This window comes from Amphibalanus amphitrite, unplaced genomic scaffold (assembly GCF_019059575.1).
Source record: "Amphibalanus amphitrite isolate SeventyFive unplaced genomic scaffold, NRLGWU_Aamphi_draft 000011F_arrow, whole genome shotgun sequence".
NCBI classification, from domain to species: Eukaryota; Metazoa; Arthropoda; class Thecostraca; order Balanomorpha; family Balanidae; genus Amphibalanus; species Amphibalanus amphitrite.
This window is the reverse complement of record NW_024881507.1, coordinates 779140-801963: the sequence shown is the minus strand read 5'-3', so window position 1 is coordinate 801963 and position 22824 is coordinate 779140. Positions and strand designations below refer to the sequence as shown.

The 22824-nt window shown below is 52.7% G+C and overlaps 1 protein-coding gene across 4 annotated transcripts in view; it reads right to left on the bottom strand.

Moving 5' to 3' along the window:
* LOC122381899 (1-phosphatidylinositol 4,5-bisphosphate phosphodiesterase classes I and II-like) overlaps positions 1 to 22824 on the bottom strand; it is a 58775-nt gene that overhangs the window by 1311 nt on the left and 34640 nt on the right. Inside the window, exons 7-26 of one of the 4 annotated variants that reach the window (XM_043366669.1) lie at positions 22624 to 22708; positions 21617 to 21717; positions 15861 to 16030; positions 15192 to 15338; positions 13673 to 13830; positions 12410 to 12574; positions 11218 to 11382; positions 9879 to 10146; positions 9403 to 9612; positions 6859 to 7013; positions 5936 to 6100; positions 5363 to 5530; positions 4926 to 5063; positions 4425 to 4620; positions 2540 to 2605; positions 2040 to 2262; positions 1478 to 1574; positions 1105 to 1277; positions 531 to 642; positions 91 to 302 (exon numbers count right to left, since the gene is read on the bottom strand). In XM_043366669.1, the coding sequence (XP_043222604.1) occupies positions 174 to 302; positions 531 to 642; positions 1105 to 1277; positions 1478 to 1574; positions 2040 to 2262; positions 2540 to 2605; positions 4425 to 4620; positions 4926 to 5063; positions 5363 to 5530; positions 5936 to 6100; positions 6859 to 7013; positions 9403 to 9612; positions 9879 to 10146; positions 11218 to 11382; positions 12410 to 12574; positions 13673 to 13830; positions 15192 to 15338; positions 15861 to 16030; positions 21617 to 21717; positions 22624 to 22708 (3091 nt within the window). In that variant the 3' untranslated portion in view covers positions 91 to 173. The remainder of the gene's footprint in view (positions 1 to 90; positions 303 to 530; positions 643 to 1104; positions 1278 to 1477; positions 1575 to 2039; positions 2263 to 2539; positions 2606 to 4424; positions 4621 to 4925; positions 5064 to 5362; positions 5531 to 5935; positions 6101 to 6858; positions 7014 to 9402; positions 9613 to 9878; positions 10147 to 11217; positions 11383 to 12409; positions 12575 to 13672; positions 13831 to 15191; positions 15339 to 15860; positions 16031 to 21616; positions 21718 to 22623; positions 22709 to 22824) is intronic. The other 3 variants (XM_043366687.1, XM_043366678.1, XM_043366696.1) reach the window with 3 other exon arrangements.

The window sequence follows — 22824 nt, the reverse complement described above, 5'->3', positions numbered from 1 at the left end:
TCTCCACCCTCTAAGAATATTTATCCAGACCCTCTCCCCCTCCAGCTAATTATATCCACATGGCACCCCGTTCGCCCGCTCCCCGCTCACCAGCGCAGCCGCAGCCGGCGCAGAGCCCCCAGCAGACGGGCGGCGACGGTGAGGGTGCGGCGCCGGCGGCCGGACGCGGACCCTCATGAGGGCGCGCCGTCGGCCGCCGCGCACGGCCGCCACTCGCGCAGCAGCTCGGTGAGACGCGTCTCCTGCTCGGCGGCCAGCTGCTGGTGCGCCTCCTCGCGCCGCTTCTGCACCTGCTGCCGAACCTGTGACAAAGACAAAGGCGGTTATACGGAGCACGGGGCAGGGCCAGTAATTGGGCGAAAAGGCAAGATTGTTTCGTGCAAATTGGCTGACTCATCATCAAACCCAACCCAGCGGTGCATCAAACTGACTGCGTCACTCCTACCTGACTGTGACCTACAAACTGACTACGTAACGGACTACATAACCTGGGCTCGCCTCAGTTACACACAGAGTCACCACGTACTGACCTGGTCGTGCTGCTGTTTGAGCGCCTGCATCTCCTGGGCGAGCAGGTCGTTGAGCCGACTGCGCCGCTGGACCTCCGCCTCGATAATCACATTGGACATCTCACGCCGCAGTCTGCCGGAAAGGACGGAGGAGAAGGGATTAGATAACGATACGCACGCTTGCATACGATACCATACGGTTATTTGGCCGGTCTCAGATGTATGACACAAGAGTTGAAAACAGATGTCGAAAAATAAACTTAAAAAAGTAACATGACAGGACTTTTCAGCAGCCTAGTATCAAAAAGTTCTTAACTAATGGTCATGCTAATTATGGACGCGGCAAAAACTTCACATCACTTAAGTGAAAGGATCTAAATTAGGACTCCTAATTAGACATCGGTTTGACGGAATAACCGTCACGCTAATTATATGCCTCTGAATTGAAACAACGGCAAGGCAATAAACAAAATAAATTTCATAAGCCCTCCTTGTACAGAAAGTAGGTTCTTACACCACATCATATTTTCTAGCGTAAAACTTTGCCTCACACCTGTTCATAGCTCATTTTCTCGGCCGGTGGCTCGGAGCTCACCTGGAGAGCTCGTCCTTGGAGGAGCCCTTTTTGACGAGCTCCCGGTTGGCCTCCCGCAGCTCGCTCTCCAGGTTTTTCCGACTCTCGGCGACGCGCCGGTCGTGGTGGCTCTGCAGCTTCTTCAGCTGGGCGGCCTGCGAGCTGCGCACCACCTTCTCCAGCGTGTCGTGGATCTGAGACGGACGGAGGAGAGTGGGGTTAGTGTGGTGGAAAACACCATCCGTGGGGCCTTCTGGCTACATATAGATCTAGTCCTAGTACTCACTCTACATAGCCACAATCTACATATACAATGTAGCATAACATATACCGGAGCATAACATATACAATGTAGCATAGCTCGGCAATCTCCCCAGTCGAGTTGTCTGCTCACCAGGTCGATATGTTGAGCGCGGAGCTCCCGCTCCTTGGCGGCCAACTGAGAGCAGCACGCCTCGATGGCGTTCTGGTCGCCCGACTCGGCCGGCTCCCTGGAAACGGGGGGTCGGGCAGCGGTCAGATGGGGCCAGATAGACGAGAGCAGACAGACAAAACGAGAGCGGGCAGATGGGGTCGATGAGCGGTCAGATAGGGTCACAGAGCGACCAGATAGGGTCGAGGAGCGGCCAGACAGGGTCGGCAGATGGGGTTGGAATGGTCGGAAAGTCAGTTCAGATCCGGGAGTCAGCCGGTTAGGTTCGGAAGGTTGTGACTTGTGAGCTACAGCGAATGGTCCAGCCAAATATGATGAGACATGTACATATATGAGATACATACGACCGACTGGGAAACTGGTCTGACAGCCATACTTGTTCGTTCGTTCTGTGTTGTATAATGTCTAACAAGCGTACTCATCATGCACTCGTATGCGGTAAACAAACACCACATAACACCAATACAAGTACCATTCTAAACCAACACCACACCGCATGCACCACTGTAAAGTGTGCACTCACGTGGACGTTTTGATCGAGATCTTTTTGACTAGCCTGTTGTGCGACCTGGAAAAGGTGTTCCTTCTGACGGGCGTGCTGCCGGCACCGGCGTCCTGCAGCTGCGCGCGCTTCTTGTCGTACTTGCGGCGCAGGTTGTCGAGCTTCTTCTCGAGCTCGAGGCGCCGCTCGCGCACCTGTTTCTCCTCCCAGAGCTGGTCCAGCGGCTCGGCCGTCACCAGGTGCTCTGAGGGTGGACCGGCGGTCGCGTGATAACGGAGAATACCCCAGGAACGCGTGGAGCGTCTGTTATAGGAGACGATGTGAAGCATGTGTAATAAATACTATTGGTCTGAACACATCCGTAAAAACTGGTAAAAAATGACTAAGTGGTAAAAAACGATGTCGACACTGCAAGCTCATAAACATATTCAATCGAGCACATGATCGGCCATTTCCCACCACCCCGAGATTGCACAGCTCGCTGCGAACTGTTGGGTGGGTCGCCGCATTCCCCCACTGACCGGGCGTGGCGATGTCCTCGGTGGAGCCCGCGTTCGCCGTGGCCGTCTTCACCGAGCCGGTACCAGCTGCCGGAGACAGACAAGAGGAGAGGGCGTAAGGAACTGTGGGAGCAATTCGACAGATAAGCAGGGAACGTGTCCGAGCAGTACCTCTTCTGGACGCACTTACAGCTGCTCCGAAACACATCAACACCAAATGAATAATGTGGCCGTAAATCAACTATCAAGGCAGTCATTCTCGAGTTATGATACACTTTAGCTTCATCAAAACTTACACGCCGCCAACATTGAAATAAAACATCAATTTCGGTAGCCTTGTAGGATCCCCATGCACAAAGAAGTCATCCGCTGCAATCGCAAACGCAACGCATTACTGCATCCTTTCAGTCGAACTGAGAAACTGTTATCGGGCGGCGCCATGCGAGCCGAGACAGACCTCTGTTCGGTGGCAAGGAGACGCGGCCACAACATGCATCAAAGGCAGCCATTAACAGGGCGGTGGGTTAATGTCAGCAGTGGGGTATCAACTCAAAGAGATATGACATCTGCAACAGTGGCAAAAAAAAAAAAACTGTCAGTATCTTCCGGTGGATAAGGTGCATTGGTGCAAACATGTGAAGTTCTTGCTTCCCAAATGCCTTAAAATAGATCACACTATTAATGCAAGTCAACATATTGTGTTGAAAGCGACACACGTTCATCGTAATATCGCGAGTCGTTATTAACGCCCGTGAAGCGGCCTTTTGCAACACCCGCAACTTTCGGTCGTTGGCTGAAGTTCGGTTACTTGTCCACTATCAGCCAGCTCCACGCCCCAGCGCCTCAGCATGCTCTGCATCACTGCATTCGCCCTCTGGAGCATCAGCTGTTGATCCCGGCTGAGTGAAGCTACGCTGTTCTCAGCTCCCAGCCGCCTGCTCTCATCCCCGTACCCCTCCATTACAACTGGTCGGCACAGCGTGGTGTTACCGTTGGCACAAAATGTTATTGTTATTCACACAGACACACGGCCACTCGAGCTGAGCCGAGCGGTCATAAGCTGCGAGCTGTGAGCTACAGGTCTGACGAGCGGTCACAGGCTGGGCTATGAGCCAAAGGAGGCAGCCGGTTGGGTGGTGAGCCAGATGCAGACCAGAGCAGCTGTGAGCCAGAATCGAGAGCCAGACACTAGGAGAGCGGCCACGGACTGATCGGTAAATCATAAGCTTGTCGAGCGACCGCAGTTATGAACCAGAGACCGGGAGGGCGGCCTGTAGTAACACCTGACTCGGCCGGGGACGGCGGCGGCGGCGGCAGCGACACCAGGGGCGGCGGTGACAGGGGCGGTGAGAGCGGCGGCAGCGGCAGCGGCGAGCCGTGCGCGCTCAGCAGCTGGTGACAGAACACCACGGGGAACACGCCCAGCCGACCGGGCGTGCCCAGCGGACTCCCTGTCGGACAGAGCAGTAACGGCCGGCCCGTCTGGCGGTCAGCCGGATCCCAGCGGAGACGTACCGACACGATCCGGTGAACGATGGTCGATGGAGTGGGGGTTGAACTAACTAGGAATAACACGTACTATGTACAAATGCTAATGTCCAGCATGCTCTACTCAGCAACATCTCTCATAAACAGCCAGGGGTTTCAAATATATACAAATCGATGTCATTTCAACGTTATAGGGCCTTGGCGCAATCATCCATTCCAAAAACATAAAGCATGCATCATTTAGTCATCTAGTCTAGGAGCATCTGTAACCACAAACCACCCATACCATCACCACCGCCACCAGTCGACCCTCCACCAGTGTAACCTTTCACCATCCCTCACACTCCAACACCACTCAACCGAACCCCAACACTCCCCACCTCGGCACACTGACCCTCCCGGCTCCTTCCCAGCTCACCGTTGGTGGTCACAGTGTCCGCCGCCCCCGCCGGCATCACTCCAGTTCCGTTTGTGTCCGGGGCGGCGGCGGTGGCCTGCGCTGTCTGACTGGCTGACCCGGCCACCGCCGAGGGAGCAGCGTCTCCGCCCAGCGACTGGGAGCCATCCAGCAGACTGGAGGCGGGGGGACGCAGCGCGGCGTCGCCAGACTCCACCTGAGCGGTACGAGGAGGGGTCAGGTCAGGTCACGTAACTCCGGGTATACTGGGAAGATCAAGTCACTGGGACACGGGTCACACCAGAATATTAGCAGTACATCCTGCTATGTAAGATGTATGTAAGATGTTCGATGTAAGAGCCTGCTAGCTCTTACATCAAACAAGCAAAAGAGCTCATGGACCGGCAAGTCCTGTTTGAATATCCCATTTCAACAACAGCCAGAATATGACCTTTCAACTGTCTCCCTCCCATATTCTTCCCTCCCGTCCAGTCTCGTCCCCGCCAGGCCAGCAGCTCCTACCTCGACGTCGTCTGCCTCGTCTGCCAGCACGCTGAGCTGCTGCGCTCGCTTCTCCAGCTCGCTCTGGTACTTGATCGGGTTGGCCAGCGCCTCGGCAATGTCCGAGAAACAGTCCTTGACGTAGTCGCCCACCTTCACCTGGTGGGAGACGATCAACGTGATTTAAGGGGATGGCATTGGCTATAGAAGGGCAAAGCAGGAGCGAAATACCAATCCCAAGTCATGAATTATACGACGAAAGCAATGTAATTCACTATTATCTGTTGCTGTGCAAGGTGACGCTAAAAAAGTGTGTGGTCAACGCTATGTGACCCCTTCAAAGCCGCAGCGTATATTTTTGTGCATTTTTTTATAGCATTGTACCTCAAACAACGCGATAGGTCTTTGGCACAGAGGCGTCATAATAGTGTCCTGATATTGACACAAGGGTGCCATACCTTGACGAACAGTGTGCTGAGTCCCTGCGGCTGTCCGGACTCGTTCCTCAGACTGATGTGCCGGTAGCCGGGCCGCAGACCCACCACCGGCAACACGCGGTGTCCGAGCAGCCGGCCCGACTCCTCGAACGCCGCCAGTCGGATAAAGGCCAGGTCCGGCAGCACAACCTGCGGGAAAACGGCGAGGGTCAGGGCAGGGTAGGAAACTCATGGACAAAGAGGTGCAGGGCAGCAGCTCGGGTCTGGTTATTTCAGGGTACGACAGGGAAGGGCAAACAGCCATTACCTGACCATGACTGAGCGCAGAAACGTACAAACGTCTCGCATGACAGTCGCAGTACATCTGTCGACAAAAAGATCAAACGCAGCCACCTATCATAGCCAACAATAATACCGCGGATATCTACAACCTACATGTATGGTGAACTCCAGTACAGTACAACACCAAACAGCTATACCGGACTACTACTGAACAAGTGTCCGAAGGCCGCTAAGATTGTATCCCCTCCCGGCTCCCTGCTTACCTCCCTGGGGGCTCCCTCTCCCTCTCCCTCTCCCTCCCACAGCCCTTACCTTTTTGAAGACGAACGTCTCGTCATCCCAGACGGGGTTGATGGCGTTGTTCTGGATGACGCGCGTCTTGAAGCGCCGCCGCACTGTGTCGGCCGGCAGACCGTACATGTCCACCTCCACCCACACATTAACGCGCTTCTCAGAGAGGAACTGGCCAGAGATCACCTGTGGAAGCGGGGTGAGGTACAGAGATTGACGGATAAATACAGACACGATTGGTGTGTGGGTTTTCGTGGACTGGTCAGCACTAACACGCCTAGAAACTGCTTGCAGTGATAAACTTTTCAAAGCATCTAATTACAAGAGGCACAGCCGTGAGGGCAGCTAAGTGTTACATTTAATGTTAAATGATGTCGCGAAGAAAAAAAAAGAAGCACAAAAGAATTAATAAAATGGTAGGAGTTGAGCTTCTAGCCAACTCTCCTTTGATTCGTTTTCATCTTGAAAGAGCAAAGTCTGCGGCCCGTATCATTGCATGGTTAAGTTCACACATTGTGTTTTAGTCAGACCGTAAGGATCTCATTAAATGCCAGACGGCGGTGGCAGTGGAGAGTCTCGGGTGCTCTGGGGAAAACAGCGGACTGAATGGGCCCGCTCCCAGTGACCCCGGCCTCTACATGTAAATCGGCAGCCGTCTCCAGCAGCCCTTCTGAAAGTCATCGGCCAACTCCGCGACCGTCACCGCCATTCGATACTGAGCAGAGTTGGGGCGAAGTCCGAGGTAAATTTAGAGATGATTATTGATCAGTGACTCGGTATCGAACGATTAAAGCGACGGATGTCTGAGCGTGAAGTGATCAGACTAAGCGCCATTGAGGCTAAAGTTACATGCAAAAGCACGTAGCTCGGGAAGTTATGCACATGTGCATTGATTTATTGAAAGTTGGAATCCATTCAATAAAAGCATGCGTGCGGTCTCTAACCTTGACGGAGACGGTGCCGGCGATGATGCCGTCCACGGTCGACTCGGCGAACGGGTCGAGCAGCCGGTCCGAGCGGCGCATGAACTCCGGCTTCAGCAGGTACCCCGAACGGTTGTTGTACTCAAAGATGCCCGTGTTCAGCTGCGTCGGCAGGTCTGTGGAACAAGAATGCCTTATGAAAGAAGCTCCTCGGATGAGCATCGATCATCCTGTAATGGCAATAGTTCACACATTTAGTATCATTGAATGTGAACCGCCAGACGAAAAACCCTGACAAAACTGCAGAGATTGAACATTGCACCGCATTGTACTCGTAACTTCATTTACGAACGTCATAAACCGCAATAAAGTTCAGGAAGACGCCCATAATGCCCATGGAATTAGTCATAATAGAACAGCATAGTGCATAAGTAACGAGCCTCCCATTATGAATGATTAAGGAAACGGGGCTAATCCACATTAAAACAGGTTGAAAAGGGTGGAATGAACGAGGACGTCCCATCACTTCAACAGCATGTTAGCAATGTCATGACAGCCGAGGAAGAAACACGGGACCGGCCTATTGACGGCCTTGGACGAAACCATTGACTGCGAAGTGCGAACCGAGTCGGTACCAGCTACATCAGGGTACCAGCTGCTGTAAAGGACAGACTATACAAACGCCTCAGAGCCACCTATCCGTGCTTCTATCCTCAGGATACTGAAATCCTTCTCCTCCAAGCCGCAACCCCCTCCGGGCTAGACAGGCAACTTTATCTCATGCGGGCTGCTCCCTTGGAGCGGCACCGCTGCTCCTGAGGGAGCGCACCCCGTAGCCGGGTGCAGTGAGTGCCTTGGGGCTGGGTGGCCTGTCCTCTGGACGGGCTCAGCCCCGGCGACTCACTAGGGTGCCTGCCCAGACCAATGTCTCCCCCTAATTCCTATCATCCTTCCGGCTCTGCAATGGTCTTGTCGACCGAAAGGGCCTAACCCAACAAAACAAACAAACAAAAACAAACAAACAACGCCTCAGAGCAATGATCAGCCAGCACTTTCAAAAACAGCCTGTATAACGATAACAATATTCCAACTCTCACGATAGGGGCGCATGCTCTCCTACGTATTTTCCAGACAGAAAAGGCCCAGAGCATCCGAGCAAATATCTTTCACGGTGGAGAAAAGATATAAAGAAGACAGAAATGAGTTATTGATTCGGAACAGACAGCTCCACAACGCACCAGTAAATAGGGGCCATTGACTCAGTCGCTCATCAACACCATACAACACCGGCACATTGAGTTGGCCGTTCACAAACACCAAGAGCAGGGAACAGCCCAGCAGACATGTGGAGCCGGCCACACAAACACGAACGTTAAACAGCGCAGCTGACGACGCCATGACGGAGTCACGGCACTTGCATATTGTATGAGCGGCTGAATATGAACTGGGAAATAACCTAAGGGGAGCATCTGCGCCGTTCGACTACGCCGTAATCAATTCGCCACTGGAGAGCAAATGTAACACCATGATGAATTAGTACGAGGCTGTAGTTAATTTAAATTAGGTCTCAGCCTTCCGCCATCAAAATGATCGATCCATTCCACCCTGCCAGAGGTGGCATTAAACTGAAATGAACCGAGCTGTGTTCACCATCGACGGAAAACCACAACAGACAGTGCGAGACCACATATAGTGGCGGCGAACAGACGGCGGAAACATCCAGGGCAGTCCAGCCCCCCCCCCCCCAAAAAAAAAAATATCCTCTCCAGCGTCCATACCCAGTATCGAGACCGAGTCAGTATTCACTGTTCACTGCCGACTTAGATGGCCAGTCCAGTCCCCAGTCCAGTGTCATGTCCAGTCTAATATCCAGTCCCGTGTCCAATCATATTTCCGTCCAGACTGCCCTGCCCAGCCGCGCCTGTCCGCCGCCGTCGGCCGTCAGACCCGAACTCCGCTAACGGGGAGCTAAATTGGACCCGTCCGACGACGGCGCCACTCCAAAATGACTGCATTCTGGGGCAATCGGTCATCGCGAACGACGGGACCCGCCGGCGACCGTCTTCAGCGACGGGAATATATCCTCGGGGAAGAAATACGCCACCCGGAGGCGGACAGGGCTGGAGATGTGGCGATGTACCCGGGCACGGGGTCGACCGAGATGTACGACACCATCGGAAAAGGACAGCTTTCTGGGAAAACTAATGGATTGCCTGCAGTGACCGAGCTGGTTGTTCACGTTGTGAAATACGGGAGCGGTTGACAGGATGCTCAGGAATAAACCATTACAGAGACGCGAGTTTTATAGACGCTATAAGAGCCAATATAGCATCGGACGACGATTAATATCCGCCAAGTCTTAATAATTTGATTTTAGCTTCTTTTATGCCCAAAAGGAAATAAATTAGCCTGACGGTCTCCGACGATTAATATGTATTTCTCAGAAAAGTCGGTTTGAACACTAAACACAATACGTCAAAGATGTCTAGAGGCCAGAGAACAAACAAAAATAAATTGATCCTGTATGAAGTCTATATCAAGGTCTGCAGTCGGGTGTTCACTTACCGAGCGTCTGGAAGTTGAGCGCCACCAGTTGGCAGCCGGCGTTCCAGAACATGTGCGGCATGAAGTTGGAGCTGTCGACCCGGGTGCCGCGCGGGTAGACCCGGCTCAGCTGCCGCTTGTTGTAGTTGACAAAGTCGACCGGGAATGCCTTCAGATTGGCCATGGCCTGGGTCTCCACCAGTGAGGACATCTCGTAACTGCGGTCACGACCTGTGGGGAAAGAGCGCTGGGTGAGCGGTCCGTGGACCGTGTAGGAACGGAGCTCAAAGAAGCGTTTTCCGGCATGGCGCATACGGCATAGCGCGGCTTCCAATGGACCTTGAAGAGCTTTACAGATTTCCACTTTTTCATTTCAGCTGATTCTGTACGATCAGAATGGTGAGAAAACCTAATTTCAGACTGAATCATTAAACTCAACCTGACCGTAGCCACCATATCACACTGGCCCCTCTCGCGCCCTCGCCCTTATCACTCACGCTCGGCCTCTGCGAAGCTCTTGAAGTGCCCGGGCTGGACGTAGTTGACCAGTGCGGAGATCTCAGCCCCGGCCTCCGACTCCTTCCCGGCGGTACCCGTCTCCTTCTGCCGTCGCTCGCGCAGTTTGCGCTCCTCGGCGCTCAGACAGTCCTCGTCCGAGTCGGAGCTGCTGTCCTCATCCGCGTCCTCGTCCTCACGAGAGGCGTCCTTCTCCGTGCCGGGAGCCGAGGACGGTCCCCGCGAGACATCACCGTTACCCAGCGCCTGCTGAAGGGGGGGGGGTGTCAGATGGTAGGCAAAGGAGTCAGAAAACAGAATGGGGCGTGTGACGGCGGGAAAACACGTGCTGGTGGAGTTACAAAGGCGTGTTACATAATGCTTAGAGCACAACTCCAATAAAAACATCGCAGAAATGCAATAGCATACAGGTAGGCGATTTCACATGCTAAGACTCTCCCGTTTGTCTAAATATAGAATATTGGCGTGCCCATATGTTTATGAACTTGTTTGTTTTATGATCGGATTGAAAGGAGAAAGTACCAGCCTTTATGCTAACTTTACCATAAACTTCTCTGGCTTTTCGGTAAGTAAGGATTCCCGAAAGAGCATTAAAACACGCGTAATGCCCGGCTGAACAAACTCGAACGAAGTCATCAAGCTTAACTACCACTAAAATTGGAGAAATAACTGGAACAAAATCCTTCCTCTAAAAGGTAGGCACTGGACAATAACGTCAGGCATAGAATCGCTTATATACAGAGTTTTACAAAGTTAATGAGAACACATCTCTTTAAGATGGCACTACAAACATGTCTGAACCGAATGAAATAGGATACCGCACTCAACCTCCCACTAACTATACAGCTCACTGCATCAAACACAAAGGCGCGACGCTGCCGCGGTGTGATTATATCCTAAGCCGCGGCGATTCGTGGCGGCGGCCGCACGCCACTCGACCATCCCAGTTAGCGGTGATTGACGACGGGTGGACGGCGGCGGCTGCCGGCCGACCGCCGGTGTAAATGGTGTATGAGACGGTGACAAATGGCACTGCACGGCACCACAGGGCCGATTTCGGCACCGACCAGAGGGCCGGCCCTGTGGCTAGACTGAGTGCACATACTATTATGTAAGTTAATGGATTGCTGGTAGTTATGTGATACACTATTGTCGGTGGTCAGTATTGATTAAGCCTTCCTTCAGCGGCCAGTGTACAGCCTTCAACCAATTGAAACATTAAGCAGCTTTGAGGACAGACAGCTCTGTGTGGGGGCTACTATGGTGTATCCCGGCAGCCTCTGTCCACCACCGGTGTCTCACCAGGGAAGTACTGCCTACCTGCGTAGGAGTGGACGTGGCTTCCGCCGGCTCCACCTGTTCCACAGGCACGTGAAACGTCGTGTCAGACTTGCTCGTCACCTTCGGCTTGTGCTTCTTCTTGTTCTTGATGAGGATTTTTCTCCGTAGCGCTGACGGCGGCGGCAGCGGCGTCCCAGGCACCAACTGAGGAGGAAAATCCAGTTACAGATCACACGCGACATTGGAATCCTGCTTCACAGAAATTCTACAAACCTCATATAATGAAAGCGGCTAATATATCAGGTTACATGACACTATCAAATGACGTATGATCCGGCGCCGCTCCTTTCCACTCAGCTCGCCCCAATGACCCTAACGAGGGCTGACGGTGACGCTGATTGGTGAAGTGAAATGACGCGGCAGTCGGCCCGGCCTGTAGGCCTCGGCAACCGCCCTTCTCGGAACGCACGCTCCGGCGCAGAGTGAGCGCCATCGACTGCACCGGCCGGCCCGCCGTCATAAAGGACGTTAGTGCGGCCGAGTGGCCGCCCGCTCGAGCGGTGATGACGGCCGGGCAGCTCGCCGGCCGCGTCGATACCGAGCTGCCTTAACGAGCCCGTAAATCGGCGTCCGGCCAGCGGCGCGGGGCGGATCCGCGCGCCCCACCGCCCGCCGCCCGTCCGCCCCACCGCCCGTCCACCGCCCGTCCGCCGATCCAGCAAATCAATGATAACGGAATGGAAGAGGGCGCTATCGGGGCGACATCGGGGCCGGCCGCTCCGACCCGGCCCGACCGGCGACTTCGCCGCCAGCCGGCCGTCGCTGAACGATGGGGCCATGCGGGCTATAACTTGGAGCTTGGAAAATAAATGACGCATTACTAAAAAGCGGCTGTTCTACTGGAACGACAATGGTTATTCATGCCTTTCGGTTCGTACAACGAACATTGAGGTTTTTGGGCAACACTTCTCGCTAAGCGCTGCAATAGATTAGGAAGAGAAGGACCTCTTAATGCACGTTAAGTGCCGTTGAAAGTGATGAGATTATTTGAAAAGACGGGAAGAAATGGAAGTCAAGTATATGGTCGCGTAAAGGAGAGAAATTCCAAGTACGATACTACATAAAATAATCCACATTTTAGGGCTCTCGTCTAAAAAAACTATCTTCGCTAGCACACCGTCTTATCTACCAGAGATAACTGGAAGCACCCTCCTCACCACCCGCCACTAACCGGGTAGTCTTCCAGCGGCTCATCGAGCAGCATGTCCCCGAACAGCTCCCGGCAGTACTGGGCGATCTTGGCCTGCTGTTTGGGGTTGCAGTGGTTCTCGAACGACAGAATCACCGGCCACTCGGAGGTTTTGAAGGCAGACTCGGCGATCGCCTCTATCACGTCCTGTCGGCGGAAGGGGGTGTGGGTCAGAGGAGAGAACGACACTGGGAAGTGAAAAAGCTAACAGTACGTGTGGAGGAGAGGTCGCGACAGCCGCGCAGAAGAGTTTGGAACACCACGGTGCAACGACGTTCAGTGCTTATAACAGGTGCTTATTACGAGTTACATTATCACGCGGGCAAAATCAAGCACGCCTACGCACAGTGCAGCAATGCGCTGTCCAACGTCTTTTCTTTCGGCCACCCTCCAAATTGGTATTTCCGCGAGTGATCACACAAGGACGGCAGGGAAGAAAGGATGGATGACCAACATTCCTCGCAGGAGATATTGGAAAAGAAGACGGGAGCCGAAGACAGCCGGCAGTCGAGAGTGAAATGAGAACGGAGATCGGAACGCTGCGAGGATCGACTAACGACTGGGCCGGGAAAACAAAGTCAGAGAGGACAAAGGCCGCCAAATAGGATGAAACTGATGGCAATAGAAAAAGGCAGAATGTTGAGAAATTCTACGTTGTTGTGGACAGATATCCTGGAGTTTTGGAGCTGGGCAGTCCAGTCCAGCATTGGCCTAGCTGTGGTCCCGGACCAGGCTGGCTCCGTCAGCCCGGCAGCTACCCCGCCGCTCCGGGCTCTACCAGCGGCCCCGGCCGGCCCCGCCTGCAGGTCGGCTAATAACGGCGCAGCTGGCGCCCGGTCGGCCATACGTCTCCGGTGCGCCGCTTTGGCCCGGCGCGCTCACCGCTCATAGCCCACCGGCCCGGACCGCCCGGCGGCTTCAGCGAGCGCAGGTCGGAGCGGAGCGAACACACGGCCGTGGAGACAGTCACCTCTCAGCGCAGTACCGATACTGAAGCGAGATGCAACTACGAGACATTCTTAGGTGTTGTTTTTATCCGCTGGGACTGAGAACTACGAGACACTAACAAAAGGATTGAAAAGGGTCAGCTGCTGCAGGCAGTCTTGTGATCAGTTCGTGGAAGCTGTGAGCTGACTAGGAGTGAGGATGAAGTCTGACATGGGACATTATGTGAGTGTTGCCATCCCGACTACCTACCACTCACTCACTAACCACCGGTGCCCCTGTCCCGCGCGCGCTGCTCACCCTGGCGGGTATCTCGGGTACGAGCGTGTAGCCGTGGCACACGTTGGGCTCCTCCGACTTGGTCTTCCCGTTCCAGAAGTCGAGCTCCACACAGCGGCATCCCATCAGCAGGCACTGACGGTATATCTCCACCGACGACTTGCCGGTCAGCTGGTGACCTGGCGGAGGTCAGGGCGCTTCCGTCAGATCTGGTGACACAAGCGGCTCAGGTCAGTTAGGTATACATTAATAGGTGTCATAAGCCTCCTATTGTTAACTTGGGTAGCAATCGTCATTTACGGTTCAGGCAGTCAACGCGCTTGTCAACGCACATTCAGCACACCTGTTAACGACGGGTATTCATTTCAGCTCTCGTGTTTCCCATTAATAAACCCAGCCTCCTAAGCGTCCCGCCGCGCTAACAGCCACGGCCGGCGTCCGGCGGCGGCCCAGCGGCCGAGACTGGTCGATACACCTCTCGACTAACTGCGCTGGGGAGGCTGCCACCGGCCGGCCGCCGCCTGTTGCTGCTCTCACCGGTCACACGGGATTAGACCGCTGCGCTAAGGGCGCGGACTGTCTGCTGAGGGTCGCGGACTGTCTGCTGAGGGCCTCATCGGACCGTCCGCTAAGGCCATCCGCTAATGCTCCCACGCCGTCCACTGAGGGCCCAGCACTACAGCTGGCTAAGGGCCCCGAACTGTCCCCTCAGTCTAAGGGGGCTAGCACTACGGTTTGTATTTGACTAACGATCAATTTGTATCTAAGAGTCACCATCCGAATATTCCATGAGAGAAGGAGAAAGAGGAGAGGTGGAGGAGTGAGAGAGAGAGCGAGAAAAGAGAGAGAGAGGGAGAGAGAGAGAGAGAGAGAAAGAGAGAGAAAGAGAGAGAGAGAAAAGAGAGAGGGAGAGAGAGAGAGAGGGAGAGGGAGAGTGAGAGGGAGAGGGAGAGGGAGAGGGAGAGGGAGAGGGAGAGGGAGAGGGAGAGGGAGAGAGAGAGAGAGAGAGAGGAGGGAGAGAGAGAAGAGAGAAGGAGCAGCAGCAGCACGCAGGGTATGTTCGGCCCGCCGGTACCACCGTTCGGCCGTCGCTGACGGAGCGTTCCCTACGGCCCAGTCGGTCACAGCACTGTCCCGATCGACGCAACGCTACAGCCGCGTCGGCCTAATGGAAAGACCGGCCCCCGGGCACGCGAGGTGTTAGCGAAGTGTTCCATCCCGCGCCCATCCTCCGGGAACAGCTGGAGAAGATGGCTCGGCTCCAGGGTATGCTGCGTTAGCACGTCGGCGAGCGAATGGCTTTTGGGAAGCCGGGCTAATGCATCGGCTAATATCGTTCTAAGAACGGGAGTGAGTGTGACTCGCATACGATACCGAAAACACGACACCGCCGAAATATAAAACGCATCCACGTCAAGAGCCATTACAAAGAAGTTACCGAAGACCATTGAATCAAATTTATTGGCAGCCCCGTAAACGCATTAGAGCTCGCACGGCAGCTATCGAACCCGACATTAGACCGGCGCCGCAGGCCTCTCACCAGTGAGGTAGGTGTTGTGGGACGAGTTGATGAAGTAGTGCGACAGCGGCTGCTCCATGTCGTCGCTGAGATCGTACTTCTCCGGAGGTATCACGCCGTTGTCCTCGCTCATCAGGTAGTGCATGAACCCCTCCAGACTCAGCTGATCTGACGAACGGCACGAGGAATATCAGTAAGTGGCTTGATCTCCTAGTTAGATGTAAACGACGAGCTAATACAAGCACTTCGACTGAACTAAGGAGAAGTGAAAACAAACTGACTTCGAAGGGGTGTCTCAACGCCCCGTGGAACAGGCGGCTCGTAAGCATGATATTCGCTAGCCAGCAGTGAGTAGTCAGCATCCAGTCAATATTGACTTCTGGTCATCTACCGTCACCGAAATACTTTGGGCTTTACAACCCTGGATTTTCCAACAAAAGACAAACGGCGAGTGAGTAATCATGTCCGGCGGTACTTGCGTTTCGGGCTCTCTGTTTACATGTTTACCGAAGCTGTGCTTGTGCTGCACTGAGACTGGATAGTGTCTTACTCATTTGACAACGGTAATTCCAGCACACCACTGATTTCCATGGAATCTGTAAAAACCACGCACCCAACGAATCATGTTTCACTGTTAAAATAAATAAGGACAGTAAACCATCCAGAGCGCCTACCCCGCGCGCCGCTTACCTTTGTTCACATTGGCCTTGTTGGGTTCGTACTGGGCGATCAGCTCTCGCGCCTTCTGCTCGTCCACGTACGGGTAGAGGATCTCGTTGAGCCGGGGGTCGCGCTGCTCGTTATTGAGGAAGTTTACCACCTGCTGCACGGTCATGAAGCTCTTCCTCTTGCAGCCGCACCTAAAGACAGATGGATGAGGCGGGTTAGTGAGATGATTTTAGAGTGGGTGTGCCAGGCACACGGGGAGAGGGCAGGGCCGGCACCGGTCACGGAGACAAAAGAGGGTAGTCGGCCACAACAGCATAGAAAAAGTGTGATTAGGCGAGGTCCCATGCAAAACATCGATTATCATCTTTTATGATGGCTACAAATTTAAAGTCATATTTCATTCTTAGCGACATGGATGCATCATTTTCAGCAACATTTTTGCTTTCCTAGAACATCCACGACGGACCAGGCAAACAAGAAGCAATTGCACAAACACAACTATTAGAGAGGCAAAACATCCAACACTCAAACACCACCCAAAGGCATCATTTCAATGAAAGCGTCGGAACCAAGCTCTCAATAAAAACACATTTTGACTAAATAATTGGCGAATCCACTCCAATATCTACCCCACGCTGGCGGGAGTATCGCTCGGCACTCAGGGAAAACACCATCAGTCACCAAAGTCTGGAGCCAACATGCCATTATAGCCCAGAGGGATCGACCGGCCACGCCGACCGTTCTATACGGCGTTCACCGGGCTATATTTCACTGGACGTCTGGCCACTGCCACGCTATCGGCTTTTCTCGGAACGGACCGCGCATGACCTCACCCATATCCCGCCACTCCAATCAGGGGTTCGGTAGTCCGCCGTATCCCATATCACAGCGGTGCAGGAGACGAGACTGGTCTCTGAGGAACTTCCCCAGTCCATCAGTCACTTGTCGCAGTGTGACACCCCTGCCGTGCTCTGTAAAAGTTCTGAGAACCCCACACTCATGTACAGTGAGAACCCGACACTCATCCTCTCGTACAGTGAGTCCTTAGTGAACTATCTGAATTCCAGTCAAGATTCCTTTTGACGCCTCGGACATATCTCGGCTTCTGTGGTATTGGAAGTAACCACCCCGCTAGGTCCACCGGCCCAGGTGTGTCCTGGTGTCTTCCAGTCACCGGCGGCAGCACCGCCCGGCACCGGCCGGCCGCGGGGGAGGTAGTCCGATAAACAGAAGGCAGTTCGCCGAGAGGGAGCTCACTCTGACGCACGAGCTACATGGTAAACAGCGGCAGAGCCCAGACCCATCGGCGCGCACCGCAGCCGACTGCGGTGGGCCGCGGGTACGACACTCCACTGGTGTGGCACACGGTCGTCATAAGGGGAGTGAGTTAGTTTGTGATGCCGATGGCCCCACAACGTTAAATCATCGGTGGAAAGGGTCGGTGAGCAGTGATATTGAAACAACCTCTATATAATTATGATAAAAATGCCACTTTGCATTAAAGACAAAACAATAACGATTCATCATAATTTCAGCGCATATTCTAAAATGGCTGTATTCGATAAGGGACAATTTCGTTACGAAATTTCTTCGTATAAACAATACTGGAAAACTTAAATCTCAGTTTTCTAAAAAGGACTTCACAGGAAGAACGTCAGCATTCTTTGGGAGCGGAAACCAGTACAGGATGGCTTCAGTAGCATTTCTCCTAGCATTTCACCGCACTCAGCTTGTGAGTGCGGTGCGGGAGGCACTAAATATGGAGAATAAATCTGTTCGACATTCAATAAATGGTTACCACTTATGTCACTGCCTGGGCCAACAAAACGTACTTTAGGAAGAACATACCACATTAACCAAATCTAGCAGAAATAATTCTTGGCCATGCTGTAGCGGAATGTGTTTTCCAAACTTTATAAGCAGATGACGTCAATTAGCCGCCAAAGCGCCAGTTGCTACGAAGGTACGGGTCTCAGCGCTATGCAGCAAGTCGTTATAATCATACTTGACAAAACATCCGAAATTGCCCAGCAAGCGCGTCAAGCACTGCGTTGAAATGTTTCCGCCAATCATCGAAGATAAGTAAGTACCTACCAGCAGTCGCAGTTCATGTCGGTGTAGCCAAAGAACTGATCATTTCGCCATTCGATGTAAACAAACTCTCTTGGATGATCGATGTTTTCTGCTGACATTCCTCACAGTTTGAGCACCAGTCTGTTATGTCTAGCCTGCTCCAAATTTAGCTCATGTGACCCGATATGAGTAGTTTGTGTACCAGAGTGGACAAGGACATCTCATCCCAACGGTCATTGAACGGTCATTGCTACCTACTATGCATTTCAGACCCCATGAGACCCTGTTTTTCGGCGATAATTTATTTAATATTTATCCAATTGGCTTCAAATTTTCGCACAGCACATTTCAGCTCAAGCGCCAATTTTCGCTAATATGGTCTCTTAACAAAATATCAATTGTTAGGGTACTTGTCGTTGCCTCGTAATGTTAAAATCAGCTCCGTAAATCCGTCAGTGGAGTAGAGGCTATCCGTACGTAGGTGTGACGTCACAGGCACGTGACCATTAAGCTCCGCCCTCCCGGCGGACGGAGCGGTGACCTTGGCCGGTCAGTCGGATGCGTGGAGCCGACGGGGCAGTACCTCTAGCCGCCGCACCCAAGGTCGTAATGCCGGACCGGGGCGGCTCGCATTGGACGTGGCTGCCTTGCGGTTGCCGTTGCAGTAATAACGATACAGCAGAAACTAGCGCTCGTTATTAGCGCACTAGCCTTCGGTATTGCATTTATCGCAAATTAACCTGCACCTTGTCAATCAATAAAGATATATCTACTTTAATACTGAGTTCAGGGCTAGTGACTGCATTTTTGCTTGATTGAGCGTTATTAAAAAAGGCCGTTGATGTCAATTGACTGTGAACTGATGCAAGACGTCGGTCAACCTACGTCAAATTTGCAAGGCATGGTAAACAGTTACACCGTAGCATTTAAAGGGACTATCCCACCTTCTAAAATGTTGTTAAAACCAGTTAAATTGTGCCCGACTTTATAGATTGGATGACCAGGAACACGGTTCTGGCATTTATTTTTCATTAAACATCTTAGGCTTCCCATATTCCAAACACAAACTTTCAAATATGTGACGTCACAGCCCAAAATTACCTCCTTCCCCAGGCCACATTACTGTCATAAAGCTGATTCTTTTTAATCTGTAGGCACCACAACAAAGTTCAGACCAAGTTTTAAGCGATTTTTCAACGGACAAACCCATTTAAATCAGAATGACTAAACGAGGTGACGTCACACTAACGGTCGCTCCATGTTGAAGATAGGGCCTTGTACAAGGCCCATTTTCAAATGAAGGGAACGAATTTCTTCAACACCAAGAGGCCGCGGGGGTTCCAACCTAGATAGATAGTGGTTTCTGAACCTCGCCGCAAACTTGGCTATCTCAACTCAAACCCCATGTTAAAGGTGGGATAGTCCCTTTAAGAAGTGTGGTTAAAATATGAAATATATTATGCTTATGCGTATGCTTGAGATGATTTCATGGGATTGAACACCTTCAGAACTAGCCCATTTTATAATTGGCTAGATTGAGGTCACCGGACTGACTTGACCCCAGGCTTTTGTGTTGAACTGCAAATAATTAAGATGCCTGTAAGCAAGCCTACTGCCTCACTATTGGAGAGCTTGAAATGTTACTTTAGTTTCACAAAAAGACGCGATTTCTTTACTAGCCTATGCGCTTGTTTCCCTTATTCTGATGTCACATTTCTACCATGCGCAATAAATCGCACATCACATTTCTGTTCCCTTCTCAACGCTTCCCGAAAACGAACACAGCTCGTGGAGCGATGTCTGAGGCAATCAGAAGTGCTCGCGACTAATAATCCTACTCTGTTTTTTTCTGCATAGTTAGGTAGGTATAGCGTCTTCAGAAACAGCAATTGACGCAGCCAACCATATCGATATTTTCGAGTAGTGCAGAGGCTTCGCATGATGTCATAGGTGACAGAATAGTGGCACGACCTGACCATGAAGTAGGCGCCAGAATGTGCATTCATTCAGATATTCAGATAGTGCATGACTCAGCTCTCTATTTAATGTTGGTTCTGGGGAGGTTAATATCCTCATTTTGATTATTATTCATATTCTGAGCTGGATCGGTGTTGATATACCAAAAAGAGAGAAGCGGTTACCAACTCCCCCAAATGAAGAGCAAGCTTTCGCTCGACGCTCAGGCACTTCCTGCCGATTCCATGTATGTTTCCAGTGCACGGCCCCCATGCGACCTCTCCGCGGTGCTGCCGCCGACTGAGCCTGCATATACCCAGCGCGGTCACGGCCAGTGGGCGGAGCTTAGTTGGGCCCGGCGCAACGTGATTGGCCAGCGCTCCCATCCAATCCGCTGCGGTAGCGAACGAGCCTCTATCCGGGTGTAAAATCTAATTAGCATTACGAGCCAATGACAAGTGCTCTTAATATTGACATTTTGTTCAGAGACCATATTGATGAAAATCGGCGCTTGAGCTGAAATGTCTAATGTCAAAATTTCAAGCCAATTAGACAAAAACTGAAGAAATTATCGCCGAAAAACAGGGTCTCACGGGGTCTGAAATACATTAGTAGTAGCTCCGTATCCAGCATCGATCAGTCCCAGGCGCGTCGATACGCTTCACGTCTGGTATAGACAGGACAGAAGTGGAGCGTTACCAAAGCGATACGGGGCATTCCGAGCTGCGGATTGTATGTATAACGGCAGAGACGTTATACAATCCACTTCGCCACAGCCGACATCGGGCCCCCATACACCGCACACGGACAGAGCGGCGGACCGGTGACATTAACGCCCCTCCCCACCCCCGGCGGCCTATCGCGGCCGGTCCGGTCCGGCCGGCGACCCCGGCTGACCTTGCCCCCCCCCTGTCGACGTGTAGCCGCGCGTCAACACCTCGTTGACAGCCTGTGGAACACGGCCGTGCCGCGCGCTGTCGCCGCCGTCCAGTGACGTCACCGTTACCACTGACGTCACTGGTATGGTGGGACAATAGCGGCCGGTGACGGCGGTGATCGGTGATATATCGGAGGAGTGTGAGGGATGATCAGCTGAGACAGCCCGAGGACGGTAAACGGTCAGGAATGTGGTGAAACCACAGCAGAGAGCGGAGGTGCCGGGGAGAGCACTGGCGCAGCGGCGAGCCAAGGCGACAGGGTCTCGTTAGCATCGCATAACGGTTTTGGGCTGGGTTATTTCGAGGATATCAAGATAGACGCAAATAAGATGGGGGTGGAGTTATTGAAGAGTAGGTTAGTGACTGACAAAAATGCACATATAACCTATAACAGAGGGTTAATGGTAGCTGTGGTGAATAAACAATAATAGCCGGTTCGTTTGATAGTAGCGGCGGTCTTAGCATGCAAGACATGAGCATTCACGTAACGGACAATAAAACACAGCACGACAGATTGCACCAGCTATAGCTATCCAAAAATGAGATGAGGAAAGAAAACGTGAACTATAGCACAGCTCAGTGACAAACACCAAGAAGGTAGGAGTCCTACATTGTCAGTATATCCCTTCCAAAACCAACAACGACGCCTAACGCCCTGATAATGAGGCAACCCTGACGATAACTACCTCGAAAGTCGCAAAAAATACTGCAGCAAGCAAGTCGCGCAACTAACATATGCACACACAAACAACAAACACACAGACATACACCAACACACGCACACACAGATTCACCGGACAAATGGCTTACAGTTCGTCGAAGATGCGTTCCAGCTCCTGTCGTCCGGTCAGGTGCATGTAGAATGCCAGGAAGTGTCTGAATGTGAACGCCTCGGGTTCTAGCGTGTCAGACTGGGAAGAAACGGGGCGCCGGGCGGTGTGAGAGGGGCGTGCCAAGCCGGGGTCGGGTCAGGGCAGGTCACAGGGCCTGGCGGAGGGTCGACACTAGCGCTGCTTGGGGGAAGGGCTGAGACGACGTGCCAGCGAAGGGAGCAGAAGGCGTCATAGAGGGTAAATTGGACTATTGTCATATGGCTATCAACTGTGTGTTGAATCTGACTGTTGGCTATACTGGTGATGAGTGCGAGGGGCAATGATACATGCGGGTGGGGCCAGATCCGTCCTGCCACAGCTCCTTCTGCGCATAACCGTGCGCCGCTGAAGCATCCACCTTCCGCGACTCGGACAGTTTCCAACACCAGTCCCGCTTCTATCGACACTGCTTATATCTGATGACAGTCTTATCTGGGTCCTAACGCAGTACCCATAGCTGACACCAGCGAGCTAAGACGGGGGCAGGGGGCGGGGCAGCCACCGGCCAAACCATCACACGACGTTATTCATTCTGACCACGCTCCAAAGTGTGCCGCCCAGGTTGTCATCGGCAGCCGCCTTAGACAGCTCCGTGACCAGCAAACCTCCAGTTCCGTCAGTCCCGGGGCCTAAGTCGAGCCGACAAGTTAGGGGGGCTGAATGTCACCGAAACTGGACTCATGGATTTCCGTTCAAGTTTTCTCAAACGAGACAGCCAGTTCAGGGTCCTGATTTCAACCATTTGATTTAATGCTGGCAGTGATTTCAGAGCAACAAATGGAAAGTCCAAACTGAACTCGAACTAGAATTCAGAGCGCTGGTCAGCAGGCCATATTTCATTATAGCGACGCGATAAGAATAACTACCAGTTTGAGTGCAGTTCAATACGTGATCTAGTGATGAGTCAGGTCACCTACATTTGAATTGAATGAAGCGTCACCTCACCTTCCCACTCGGTAGACCTGCCGCCTCCATCGCCTTTTCGACACGCTTCCGGTCCTCCTTATTACTGGCTATAGACTTCACCACGCTGCAACAGAACAGGAGCGAAGCGTGAACAGAGCGCCACTTGACTGCAGAGATAGCCACCGTTACGGGAATGGGTTAACGACACACAGACACGGGGAGGGGTGTGGAAAGGAAACG